The sequence below is a fragment of the Telopea speciosissima genome, chromosome 2 (assembly GCF_018873765.1).
Source record: "Telopea speciosissima isolate NSW1024214 ecotype Mountain lineage chromosome 2, Tspe_v1, whole genome shotgun sequence".
Taxonomy (NCBI): domain Eukaryota; kingdom Viridiplantae; phylum Streptophyta; class Magnoliopsida; order Proteales; family Proteaceae; genus Telopea; species Telopea speciosissima.
In genome coordinates this window covers 58266541-58280294 of record NC_057917.1, presented here as the reverse complement: position 1 = coordinate 58280294, position 13754 = coordinate 58266541, and the positions used below count along the sequence as shown (strand labels likewise).

The 13754-nt window shown below is 52.4% G+C and overlaps 1 protein-coding gene across 1 annotated transcript; it reads right to left on the bottom strand.

Annotated features, from left to right (window-relative positions):
* Nucleotides 1-743: 743 nt before the first annotated feature.
* LOC122650921 (probable disease resistance protein At1g61300) lies at nucleotides 744-13711 on the bottom strand. The gene is made up of 4 exons (XM_043844282.1): nucleotides 13420-13711; nucleotides 1891-2334; nucleotides 1597-1796; nucleotides 744-1328 (listed from the first exon to the last, which is right to left on the bottom strand). Exons 1-4 carry the CDS (start codon nucleotides 13709-13711, stop codon nucleotides 744-746), a joined length of 1521 nt encoding a protein of 506 aa, XP_043700217.1.
* Nucleotides 13712-13754: the final 43 nt, after the last annotated feature.

Here is a 13754-nt window from a genome sequence, read left to right as displayed (position 1 = left end):
CAACTCAAAATCCAAAATTGACCCAACATGCAGAGAAGCAGTATTTATGAACCAGGGGATTTAGTATTAAAACATGCCAACTGATCGATCTATGTTGATTAACCTAAATCTACTTATAAATCTTGGTTGTTTGAGGTGTCACAGCATATAAATTATAAATATACAATATAATGCCTCATTGACTCAAGGTAGACAAAGGAAAGCAAAAAAATAAAAATGAAATAACCAAAAGGTTTTCTTGTACTCTCTGCATCTTTGACATTTGGGAAAAAAATTTATTTAAGCTAAAACTTTGGAGTGTGAGCAAGAGAGACCCTAGAGGTTTACTTTTCTATAAAATTTCAGCTGCATTGGACTTGCCTCATGGAAGAAAAATATATATATGCTCAATAAATAAGTAAAGCTGAGAAGAGAGAGGGGGGAATGTAATTTATTGTTTAACAAGAATGAAGTACAATGAGATGTCTCTCCCAAGAGTTAAAAAAAATACAAAAAACGAATCACCCAATACACAAAGTAAAGTAACAGAGATGGAGTGAGGGGAGCACAGAACAGAGCAAGGACCTCAACCCAGAATTGGTTTCTCTCATGTGGAGCTCACAGAGAAGCTTGAATTTCCTCTTCAACGACCTTATCACCTACCATCCACTGTCCCTCCTCATCGATAACAAGTAACCCATCTGTGTTTCGTATTTGAAGAGGATCCTTCTTTAACCTTGGACAGTTTGTCATCCTCACTTCTCTTATAAGAGGGCAATGCAAGGCAAGATGTGGTTGCTACACAAGTCAGCTAGTGTTGGTAGGTCAAGTAGAACTAAAGACATCAGTTTTGGGAAGGGTGAGATGACTACTCCTCCATTATCAATATTACTCTTCCCTTCCAACTCCTCCCCAATTTCTTCCTCTGCTTCAATTATTACTTCCATTCTTTCACAACCAGAAACTAACATTGTCTCCAAGTTGTAGAGACATGGCATTCCCTTGGTGAAGACCATCTTCAATCTATTGCAATACTGTATATGTATCCATGATAGTTGACCAAAGCAATTTAGTGGTGGAAGACCAACATATAACTTTTCCAATTTGGGTAATCTTTCCAGGATTAATTCCTTAATAGAGGATGACCCTTGGTAGATGTCCTCTTCATCAAACACCTTCTCCAACTCCTCACAACCCATTATCATAACAGTCTCTTTAACATCAATAGGCACACATGTCAGACCTGGACAACCCACAATACTTAATAATTGTAGATTTTGAGATTCATTGAGAGCTAGTAGATTGTCTTGTTTCATTACTCTGCAATGCCTCAGCTCCAAGTCCTTCATCTTCTTGGCCAAAGGTTTGAACCAATCAGAAATAATGATATCTTGGAAGCAAATGGAAAGAGATGTTAAATTGGTCAAGTGAGACAACTCCCCCACATCAATGATGGAGGGTTGATGACTATCACTAGACCCACTTCTTCTCTCCTCCTCCTCCTCCTCAACCCTTTGTCCATCCCATTTTTCATCTTCATCACTACTCACCCACCCTCCATTTTATTTTACTCGCTCCAAGTCTCAAGTCCTCCAATTTGTGCAAACAAGAAATTACCCCCACTGGAATAGAAACGTTGGTCCTTTCCAAATCCAAGTACCTTAAATTGCTTTCACTTCCCACACATTCAGATCCAAGGATTTGCTGATCTAACTTTTCACAAAAATTTAAATCTAAAATTTGGAGTTGAAGCATTCCAAGTTCAGGCAACGCTCTCAAACTTGCACACCTTTGTAGCCTAAGCACCCGAAGATTGCCTAAACATGACAAGGAATTTGGAAGAAGTTCCAATTTATATGAGTGAGAAAGATCAAGTACGCTAAGATGATCCATGTGTTGCAAGAAATTTACTCCTCAATAGCAAAGTGGTTAGTTTTCGGCATGTCTCTCCCAACACTGGCAACTCCTTTATTATGGTATCTATTAGAGAAATCGTTGTTGTATCTACCCACTCAAGAGGCTGTGGTGCCTCTTTAACTGATTTACCAGTCCTTATCAAGAACTTGGGGCTACTATCCAAGTACTCTGAAGAAGTAATCCAATGTGCAAGCTCTCGCATCATATCATGCATCCTCGCACTACCTTTATACTCTCTATCTTCCAACATGTTAGCAATTTTCAAGCTCTCAATCAGATCCTCAACTTTATTCCTTGCAGCTTTCAAACTCCCTAATTTATCTGCTAATCCTTCTCTAATGCAATAATTTAAAATCTCATATTCCCCTATGTTATTGTTTTCAGGGAAACAAGCATAATAAAGAAATAGACTCCTAAGCATATCATTCTTCAATCTATCTGATACATCCAATATTCACAGGGCCAATCAACGATCGCCACGTGTCATAGACGACCCGCCCCATAGCCAAGGGGAACGAACCGGAGTCCCACACCATTCGGGCGGCCACTACTCGCGCGGCCACACATCCGGGCGCGGCCTCACCCAGCGCGGCCTCCTCACCGGGCGCGGCCTCCTCACAGCCTCACCCGGTGCGGCCTCACCCGAGCGCGGCCTCCTCACGGCCTCACCTAGGCGCGGCCTCACCCAGCGCGGCCTCCTCACGCCTCACCAGGCGCGGCCTCCTCACAGCCTCACCCGGCGCGGCCTCACCCAGCGCTGCCTCCTCACGGCCTCACCTAGGCGCGGCCTCACCCGGCGGCCTCCTCACGCCTCACCAGCGCGGCCTCACCCGGAGCGGCCTCCTCACGGCCTCACCTAGGCGCGGCCTCACCCAGCGCGGCCTCCTCACGCCTCACCAGCGCGGCCTCACCAGCGCGGCCTCCTCACCGGCGCGGCCTCACCCGCGACATCATGGGCACTGAGGTGGGGGCCACCCATCTACCACCCCGATCGTATCGCTAAGACTCATGTCACTACCAGGACTCTAGACCCTTAGAGGTCACGCTCATCCGACGGATTCAAGCACCAAGGGCGTTATCACCACACGCGGATATCTATCCACCAAGGATCCTGATGCCACCAGACACTCCTCCCGCGGGAGATGGCCAATCGAGATAGAGCCCCGCTACCCAGGGCCTCTATCCACTCAACGGCGCAATCGTCAATCAAACGGGGACTCTCCACACCGCCATATGTTACTATAAAAGGCAAGGTACACAACCCCATAGGGGACATCTAAACTCATACTGAATAATCACTATTCATCCGTTTGCGCCAGGGAGATCTAACTTTGGCATCGGAGAGCCCTAGGCCGGACCACACCGGTTCTCTCTGTGACCCCTTTGGTCCACTTGCAGGTGACGGCACTCGCAGACCGCTCGATGATTTCTTGACGCACAGCATTGGTGCCGTCTGTGGGAACGACGCTAGCCATTACAACTACTAGCTCGCTTCCATACTCATTCAATGGCACGAAGGAAGACTACCACCACCAACAACGGAGCAAGGAATGGATCACCACCCCGAGTGCTCTCGCCGCAGAGCCAACGACCAGGACCATGTCCCTCTCGGAGGAGGAGATCCCCTTAATGACCAGTTCGTGATCGCGAGCCCAACAATGACGAGGCCAACGATGTGGTGGTGGAGGTGACACCACCCCAATGCTCCACCCATGTGGGTCGATCAACGACTCGCAACGATAGATCCTCGATGAACAACGACTCTTTCAAGAATACCTGACGCAGCGTGCGACATCTCACCATCGGAGGACTTCACTCAAGCAGAAGGGTGGAGTCCATACCTCCACAAGAGCCAAACCCTAGGAGATCATCTCCCGTGGCGCGAGATCAAAGAGACTTGCGCGACAGCAACCCCCACTCCGCAGGGGAGCCTTCCCAGCATCCCGAGAGAACAAGAGACCTCTCGCCACGGTCGAACGTGGGAGGACGCCAACACCCAAGGCGAGGTGTCTAGCCCGCAGAGATCGGTCCGGAGGTCTCGTGTTCGACGGACGATCGGAAGAAAGTCACATACCACGACGAGCTGGACCTACAGAGAAGAAAGCCCTCACCTTCACGACAGGTTCATCACGGCATGACCATTCACCATCCCGCCAACACTCAAGGCGGGAGGGGACATCCGAGAGAGAACGTGAACGGGAGTCGCAGTACGTCCGGCTAGGCGTGGGGGCGAGACACGGACGAGGAGCTCGATCAAAGACTCCGCGACCTGAATGAGAAGTCGGAAGGGTTGAAGAAGCGGACCAAAGGCGAGACACATTCCATACCGGACAACACCCCTTCTCGCAGAGATCATGTCACCCACACTACCTTCCAGGTTTCGACTACCCACCTTTGAACTCTACAAAGTGGTACCATCCGACCCTAATGACCACATCAACTACTTTAATGGCATGATGACGCTGTATGGGGGTCGACGTGGTCTCCTGTCGGGCATTCCCGGCGCCCTCAAGGGAGCAGCCACATCATGGTTCTCCAGGCTACGACCGAGATCTATAGGCTTGTTCGCAGAGCTATGCGGCATTCGTCACCCGCTTCCTAAGCAGCGTCAAGCGAAGAAGACCACCGTCAATCTACTAAACGTGGTACGAACCCGGGAATCTCTCGGGGAATACGTTACCGGAGTTCACCAAGGAGTCCCTGGAGGTTCGAGACTTGGATGACCGGACACAGATATACAGCCCTAGCGGGAGGTATTAGGGACCTGGACTTGATCAAGGACCTGCACGTCATGAGACCAGGACTATGAAAGAGCTCCTGGAGCGGTGCAACGAGTTTGCAAATATGGCCGAGGTACTACAAGCTAGAACAAAAATAATCGAGGCCAAGCCACAGACAACAAGAGGTCGCACCGATGACCGCAATGAGAGTAAGAGGTCGAGGACAGGAGCGCCGACAAGAGAAGAGCGACCGCCCATCTAGGAGGACAGATACGCCCGTGAGAGAAGCTAGAGGGCAAGCACCCCGAGTTCACACCACCGAACACCACCAGGTCCCGGATACTCATGTAGATCCAGGACCGTGACCTACTCCATTGGCCACGACCCATGCTAGCAGCGCGCAGAGAAGCGAAACCCTAACAAATATTGTCTCTTCCACAAAGAGAATGGGCACGACACGAGGAGTGCTATCAATTGAAGAGAGATAGAACAACCGGTAAAAGCAGAAGCTTGAACAAGTATGTGAAGGGGAGACGTGACAACCGCTCAGGCCAAGGAGATAGAGGTCGCGACGGAGACAGAGTGGAGTCGAGACGAGAAGAAAGAAGAACGGATCGAGAGAGAGACCGCCCAAGGGACCTCCTATCCTCACCATACTTGGAGGACCAGGGCAAGAGTCCACCGAGAAAAGCTAAAGCTCATGCCAGGTTTGTGGGAGTGGCGAGAAGCCCAAAGAAGATAGCCAAGACCGAGGCGGTGATCTCCTTCTCGGATGAAGACCTGGAAGGACTAAACTTCCCGCATGAAGATGCCCTGGTAGTACAGAGAAGGTAGCCAATCGACCTGCATACACAGGGTACTGATAGACACAGGCGTCCGTTGGCGTACTCTCCTTGGGCCTATCGACAATCGAGTTCGGGGCGACCAGCTCAAACCGAGAGGCCCACTTATCTCCATGGATTCTCGGTGCCACCGCCTCCATCGAGGTACCATAGAGCTACCCGTCACCTTCGGGTACACCCTCAACAAGTAACCATCATGGTAAATTTCATGGTAGTCAAGTCCATGGTGTCCTTCAACGGCCTCTTAGGGCGACCATCACGATGACCCTTAGAGGAGTCATATCACCACTTCACCTGAAGATGAAGTTCCCCACCGAGAACGGGGTAGGCGAAGTCCGAGGAGATCGAAGAAAGCAAGGGAGTGCTACGCCACCTTCATGAAAAAGAATAATGGCAACACCCGTGGAATGGCACTCGCCTAGAGAGCATGATCGGTGACCAGAGAGATGAACTGACAGAGAGAAGGGGAAGGCCGTGGAAGACCTCATCCCATGGCCACTCAGCCAGATGACCCCTCCAAGGTCGTTCAGTCGGCTCGGCTAAGCAAGGAACGAAAGAAGAGCTTGGACACCTCCTCCAAGCGAACATAGATGTCTTCGCATGGTCGACCTCCGACATGCCAGGAATACCACGTTCCATAGCGGAACACCGACTACATGTTGACCCAACCAGAAGCCCGTTCAACGTGGCGGTGTAACTTCGCCCTCGACCGACAAGCAAATTAAGGAGGAGGTCGAGAAGTTAAGCCGATCGTGGTTCATTAGAAAGGAGAAGTTCCCAACCTGGCTCGCCAACGTGGTCATGGTACCAAAGCCAAGTGGGAAGTGGAGGATGTGTGTCGACTACACCGACCTAAACAAGGCATGCCCAAAAGATGAATACCCACTGCCCGGATCGACCCATCGATCGACGCCACCGCCGGCCATGAGATGCTGAGTTTCATGGACGCCTACTCCGGATACAACAGATCCTCATGTATGAGGATGATGAGTCTTACACCGCATTCCGGACGGACAAAGAGAACTACCGCTACAACGTCATGCCGTTCGGGTTAAAGAATGCAGGGCCACCTATCGAGAATGGTCAACAAGATGTTCGAGGAGCAGATCGGGGCGCAACATGGAAGTATATGTGGATGACATGCTCGTGAAAAGCGCCCACACCAACCAACACCGATCGACCTAGAGGAAGCATTCACGATCGATCGAGGAGGAACCGGATGAAGCTAAACCCCGCAAAGTGCGCCTTTGGTGTAACGTCGGGAAAATTCCTGGGTTCATGGTCTCAATCCGTGGAATAGAAGCCAACCCATCCAAGATCAAGGCCATCCAAGAGATGGCACCTCCTCGAACGGTCGGGAAGTGCAGAGGTTGAATGGAAGGGTTGCCGCCCTTTCCAGGTTTGTGTCACGATCGGTGATAAGTGCTTACCATTCTTCAAAACATTGAAGAACCTCCGAAGCCCTAAGGACTTCACATGGACGGAAGAGTGCCAAAAGGCGTTCGGAGAATTGAAGGAGTACCTAGAGAGCCCACCCTTGCTTGGGCGACCGGTACCTAACGAAGAGTTGCAGCTCTCGGCCGCCACCCCGTGCGGGTCAGTAGATCGCTAAAGGAAGAAGACAAAGTCCAGAGGCCGATCTACTACGTCGGCCATGTCCCGATCGATGCGAGACCAGTACACTAGGATCGAGAAGGTAGCCTATGCATTGGTAATGGCAGCCAGGAAGCTACGACCATACTTCCAAGCCCATACCATCACAATCCTCACGCACCTACCCTTGAAGAAGATATTGCACAAGCCGGACGTCTCCTGACGATTGATAGCATGGGCGGTGGAGTTAAGTGAGCATGACATCGAGTTCCAACCAAGGACAGCCATCAAAGGCCAGGCTCTTGCGATTTCATTGCGAGTGTACCCATCCGAGATCGAGTCACAAATAGGGGAGCCCAAAGAGAAGGATCACGGATCGTGGGACATGTTCGTGGACGGGTCGAGCAATGCGGCAGAAGCGGCGCCGCTCATATTAACCAGCCCCGAGAGATTTCGTATCCAATATGCTCTCCGATTCACCTTCCAAGCATCCAATAATGAAGCGAGTACGAGGCATTACTAGCTTGGACTCCGGGTGGCCAAAGCCATCCAAGTCACACACCTATCCACCCGGAGCGACTCCCACTCGTGGTGAATCGGTGAATGGGGAGTATGAGGCAAAAGATGAGAGGATGGCATCATACCTAGCACGCGCTCAAGCATTGATCGAGGGTTTTGAGAAGTTTGAGATGGTTCAAGTTCCCGTGGAGGAGAAAGCCGCGCGATGCCCTATCCAGGCTAGCCAATGAGGAACTCCGAAATTTGGCTAGCGTAGTCTATGTTGAGATCTGCATGAGCCAACGTATAAGGAAAAGCAGGTTAACGAGATCACGGAGGGACCTAGCTGGATGGACCCTCTACTCAACTACCTCGAACGATGTCTTACCGTAAGACAAGGCCGAAGCAAGGAAGATCGGGATGAGAGCTGCAAAGTACACCGTTCTAGACGGGCATCGTACAAGCGGGGGCAACAAAGACCACTACTCCGGTGCCTAGGACCCAAGGGGGCAGAGTACGCCCTAGCCGAAGTCCATGAGGGGATATGTGGAAGCCACATGGGGGACGAGCCCTAGCCTACAAAATCCTCCGCCAGGGGACTATACGGCCACGAATGCAAGAGGAGGCCATCCAATATGCCAAGAAGTGCGAGCAATGTCGTTGTTCGCCCCGCACTCCATCTACCCACCACCAAGCGACATCAATCCTCAACCCCATACCTTTTGCCATGTGGGGACTAGACATCTTAGGCAACTTCACCGTAGCACCAGGAAACAGAAAGTACCTGGTCGTCGCGATCGACTACTTCACCAAGTGGGTTAAGCTAAACCCTTGGCCAAGATAACGAGAGACAGAGATGGAGAAGTTCATCCGCGACGACGTCATCTACGAGTTCGGGTACCACGGATCCTCGTCTCAGATAATGGAAAACAATTCAACAACCCTAAATTCCAAGCATTCTGTCACCGCTACAACATCGACTATCGGCTCGTGTCGGTAGCATATCCACAGCCAATGGTCGTGGAGGTCACCAACGTAACGCTACCGGAAGGAGTCAAGAAAAGGCTAGAAGGAGCCAAAGGCAAGTGGGTAGAAGAACTACCAAGCGTCCGTGGGCATACCGGAACTACAAGACGGACGCCCACAGAGAGAGCCCATTCCGCCTAGCATATGGCATCAAGCATTGGCGCCGGTAGAGGTCTCAGCTATGTCCCATAGGGTTCTGCACTTCAATGAACGCACCTATGTCGACGATCGCGGCAAACCTAGACTTTATAGATGAGGTCCGCGAAAGAGCACTACTAAGGAACGCCGCCACCAAGAACGCATCGCCAGTGTACTATAACGCCAGGGTCAAGGAAAGGCTATTCCACCAGGGAGATTTAGTACTATGGAGGGCAAGTGCATCGCAGCCACGGAAGGCGGGAAGCTGTCACCCAACTCGGGAAGGACCCTACATAGTCTCCAAGCAAATACGCCAGGGACTTACCGCTTGAAGACTCCGGGCAAGAAGGTAGACCGTGCACTGGAACTCGGAACATCCAAGAAGTACTACCAGAGAGAAGCATAGTAGTAGTGGTAGTGATAATGAAGCGATGAGCGAGGGAGTAGCAGAGACGACATCAAGGACAATGTGAATTTCAGTCAAAATAAAGAAATGCTGCAAAAATACTTGTCTTCTCCTACCACTCAATCGAATCACGGCCACTACATTAAGGCAACATGCCAACATCGAGGCTTCGTGCCTAAGGCAACATGCCAACATTGAGGCTTTATGCCTAAGGCGATATGCCAACACTGAGGCTTCGTGCCTAAGGCGATATGCCAACACTGAGGCTTCGTGCCTAAGGCGATATGCCAACATCGAGGCTTCGTGCCTAAGGCGATATGCCAACACCGAGGCTTCGTGCCTAAGGCAACATGCCAACATTGAGGCTTTATGCCTAAGGCGATATGCCAACACCGAGGCTTCGTGCCTAAGGCAACATGCCAACATTGAGGCTTTATGCCTAAGGCGACATGCCAACATTGAGGCTTCATGCCTAAGGCGACATGCCAACCAACACCGAGGCTTCATGCCTAAGGCGATATGCCAACACCGAGGCTTCGTGCCTAAGGCGATATGCCAACACCGAGGCTTCGTGCCTAAGGCGACATGCCAATATTGAGGCTTTATGCCTAAGGCAACATGCCAACATTGAGGCTTTATGCCTAAGGCGATATGCCAACACCGAGGCTTCATGCCTAAGGCGATATGCCAACATTGAGGCTTTATGCCTAAGACAACATGCCAACACCGAGGCTTTATGCCTAAGGCGACATGCCAACATTGAGGCTTCATGCCTAAGGCGACATGCCAACACCGAGGCGTCGCCTAAGCCAACATGCCAACACCAAGCTTCATGCCTAAGGCGCCATGCCACCGCTGAGGCTCTACGCCTAAGGCGTTAACCCCAAGGTCGAGGATCACCAAGGCATGACGTCACTACCAAAATCCGAGGACTATCAAGGGTCGAGAGCATCAACGCGCAAACAATCACTAAGAGACAAGGCAATCAAAGAAAAGCAAAAGCGATCACATAGAAAAGTCATAGTAGTTACAACTCAAGTTCAAAAAAAAAAAAAAAGGAAAAAGGTTGAGACGTCTACAGGATCGGGACGACCGTAAGGTCAAGGGATCACAGAGTGGTGGGTCACCTCCGACCCAGCTAAAGACATCATGTCCGCCTCGAGGACGCACAAGCCCACCCCTCGGGCAGGGCAGCCTCCACCTCTAACACCGGAGCGCTCTCACCACGCCTACACCGGAAGTGCCACACCCACAGCGCCTCAAGTCCGGACGCGTATCCACCGCATAGATCGACCGACCAATCGGATGACATATACATTCAAATACCAACATGTCAATCAAGTACAAAAGACAATACTATTACCAGGACTCGCTTCGAGAGACAGAAGGCCTTGAGTCCAACTCGGGACGTGGAACGGATCGCGACCCAGGCACGGCTGAGGGAGTCACCCTCAAAATCACTCACCAAGCCCCGATTAACCCTCTTGAGGTCAATAACTTCCCTAACATCCGTAATGGGCATCGGGGACACGGGACCGTGGCAAAAAGAAGCGATCCCTTCAATACTTCACGTGACTAGTGATCCCCGTGAGAAGCTCCACAGAGGCATAGGACCCCTTGAGCACGCGGCGAGCAAAGTGATAGCATCCATGGTTCCCCTTCTTCAACGATAAAAGTGGGAGAACAGGGGAACAAGGCGCACGCCCTAGGCGGGCGAAGAAGACATAGAAACCCAAGATCACCCTCCAAGAGTTGGGCAACACCGCCCAGGGGTGAGGTGCCAATGCTCTAACACCAACTCGACAAAGCGAGGGATAGGAAGGCGAAGGCCCCGGAGGAAAAATGAACGGTAGAGGCGAGATCTCCCCAAGACGATGAGAGAAGGCATACTCGCTAGGCCCGGGGCACGCAACATGACCTCGGCGGGAATATGAAACTCCTCACGGAGGGAAACCAAGTCGAGGGTGACAAGATGCTAGCAACGGGCCTAACCTATCGCCAGGACCGGCTGAGGATGCCGCCCGAGGGTCGACGATCCCTACGGGGACCGGAGACACTAGAAGGTCCCACTCGTCCATCGATCACTAGGGAGGGGATAGAGGGCGAGTACCCACCGAAGAAGGCGATCCGGGGAACGCTCCTCTGAAGATCCAACCCCGATCGGCAGGCCAAGGTCACCCGGAACATGAAGGACAAGAGGGGAACGAACTACTTACTCGAGAAAGCAATCTCCCGGCGGCAAGAAAATGAAAGGAATGTCACCCGCAAAATATAAACAAGCAGATCCATCACATACAAGAGAAAGAACAGGAAGAAGAGCGAGGGTCCATCACACCCACGCCGCGCCACCATAGGCGCGGCATCACCGGCAAGGCGCGGCCACACCCAAGCATGGCCACCTAGGCGCGGCCAGCCAGCGGCCACCCTCGCAAGGCGCAGCCACACCCACAGCCCGGCCACACCCGCAGCGTGGCCTCACCGAGGCGCGGCACCCGCAGTGCGGCCTCACCACGGCCACATCCGCAGGCGCAGCCTCACCGCGGCCACGCCGCGCAGTGTGCGTCACCTCGGCCACACCAGCGAGCGCGCCTCACCGCGGCCACACCCGCTCGGGCGCGGCCTCACCGCGGTCACACCCACGGCGCGGCCTCACCGCGCCACACCGCAAGCGCGCCTCGAGGAGACACCCTACAAAAAAAAAAAAAAAAAAGGGGTGGGGATCGATTTACCTCGAAAAAAGTGACCGCATGAAAGGACAAGCACACGGCGATGACGTAGCCACACCACGAGGCACAATCAAGGGATAGAGGTCACAAGAGCCAAGGCACTCAAGTCAAGCACCACTCAAGCTTTCCAAGCAAACCAAGGCACCAAGGGCACCAAGAGAACACAACCCAAACACAAGGACCCAAAATCAAGCAAAGTGGATACTAGTGGAGGTGACCCAAAAACAAGCACATGGTGGGCACCAAAAAGAGGACAAAAGACAAAAAGGGGGAATTAAAGGAGAACATAAGGGGAGACAAAAAGTAAGAAAGAGAAATGAGAAGTGAAAGAAGAAGGGAGAGGAAGGAACATATACCCACAAAAAACAAAAAGAAAAAGTGTAGGAGGTAAGGTTTGAACCCCCAACCTCTCCTACCTCATTAGTGGATTTACGGGCAAACCCCACAGGGAAAGTTTATTCGCAGCGGACCCCTCACTATGCAAAGACACCTACTCTCTTGGACATCCTATCCCAAGAGAGTGGGGGCAAATGATACATCCAATATTCACAGGGCCAATCAACGATCGCCACGTGTCATAGACGACCCGCCCATAGCCAAGGGGAACGATCGAGTCCCAAGACCATTCGGGGCGGCCACTACTCGGCGCGGCCACACATCCGGCGTGGCCTCACCTGGCACGGCCTCCTCACCGGGCGCGCCTCCTCACGCCTCACCACCAGCGCCTCCTCACGGCCTCACCTAGGCGCGGCCTCCTCACGGCCTCACCTAGGCACGGCCTCCTCACGGCCTCACCTAGGCACGGCCTCACCCAGCGCGCCTCCTCACCAGGGGCGCGGCCTCCTCACGCCTCACCAGGCGCGGCCTCCTCACGCCTCACCCAGCGCGCGCCTCCTCACGGCCTCACCTAGGCGCGGCCTCACCCAGCGCGGCCTCCTCACCGGGGCGCGCCTCACCCAGTGCGGCCTCACACAGCGCGGCCTCCTCACGGCCTCACCTAGGCGCGGCCTCACCCAGCGCGGCCTCCTCACGCCTCACCCAGCGCGGCCTCCTCACCGGGCGCGGCCTCACCTTGCCCAAGATCATGGGCACCAAGTGGGGGCCACCCATCTACGACCCCGATCGTATCGCTAAGACTCATGTCACTACCAGGACTCTAGACCCTTAGAGGTCACGTCATCCGCACGATTCAAGCACCAAGGACGTTATCACCACACGTGGATATCTATCCACCAAGGATCCCGATGCCACCAGACACTCCCTCCCGCGGGAGATGGCCAATCGGATAGAGCCCCGTTACCCAGGGCCTCTATCCACTCAACGGCACAATCGTCAATCAAACGGGGACTCTCCACACCGCCATATGCTACTATAAAAGGCAAAGGTACACAACCCCATAGGGGACATCTAAACTCATACTGAATAATCACTATTCATCCTGCTTGCGCCAGAGATCTAACTTTGGCATCGGAGAGCCCTAGGCCGGACCACACCGGTTCTCTCGTGACCCCTTTGGTCCACTTGCAGTGACGGCACTCGCAGGACCGCTCGACAATTTCTTGACGCAACACTATCAAAACTGAACTTTAAAGGAACTAGTACTTCATCTATCATACCTCGGAGCTCTGTCGTTGATTGCTCTATTTCCCTTGCAGTATTCTTCCACACCCCAACTCCATGTTGATTTGTCATTGCACGAGCAACAGTGACAATTGCGAGGGGAAGACCCTTACACCTTTCAACAATTTTTCTAACAGAACATTTTATATTATCGGCAGCAACATGTTCACCAACTACTTCAACGAAGAGGCCCCAAGACTCGGCTTCTGATAATTGCTGAACTTTTATTCTTTTCCAAGAACCCATATCTTGAATCCGGCTTGATGAGAGAATTGAAGCTATTGATGAA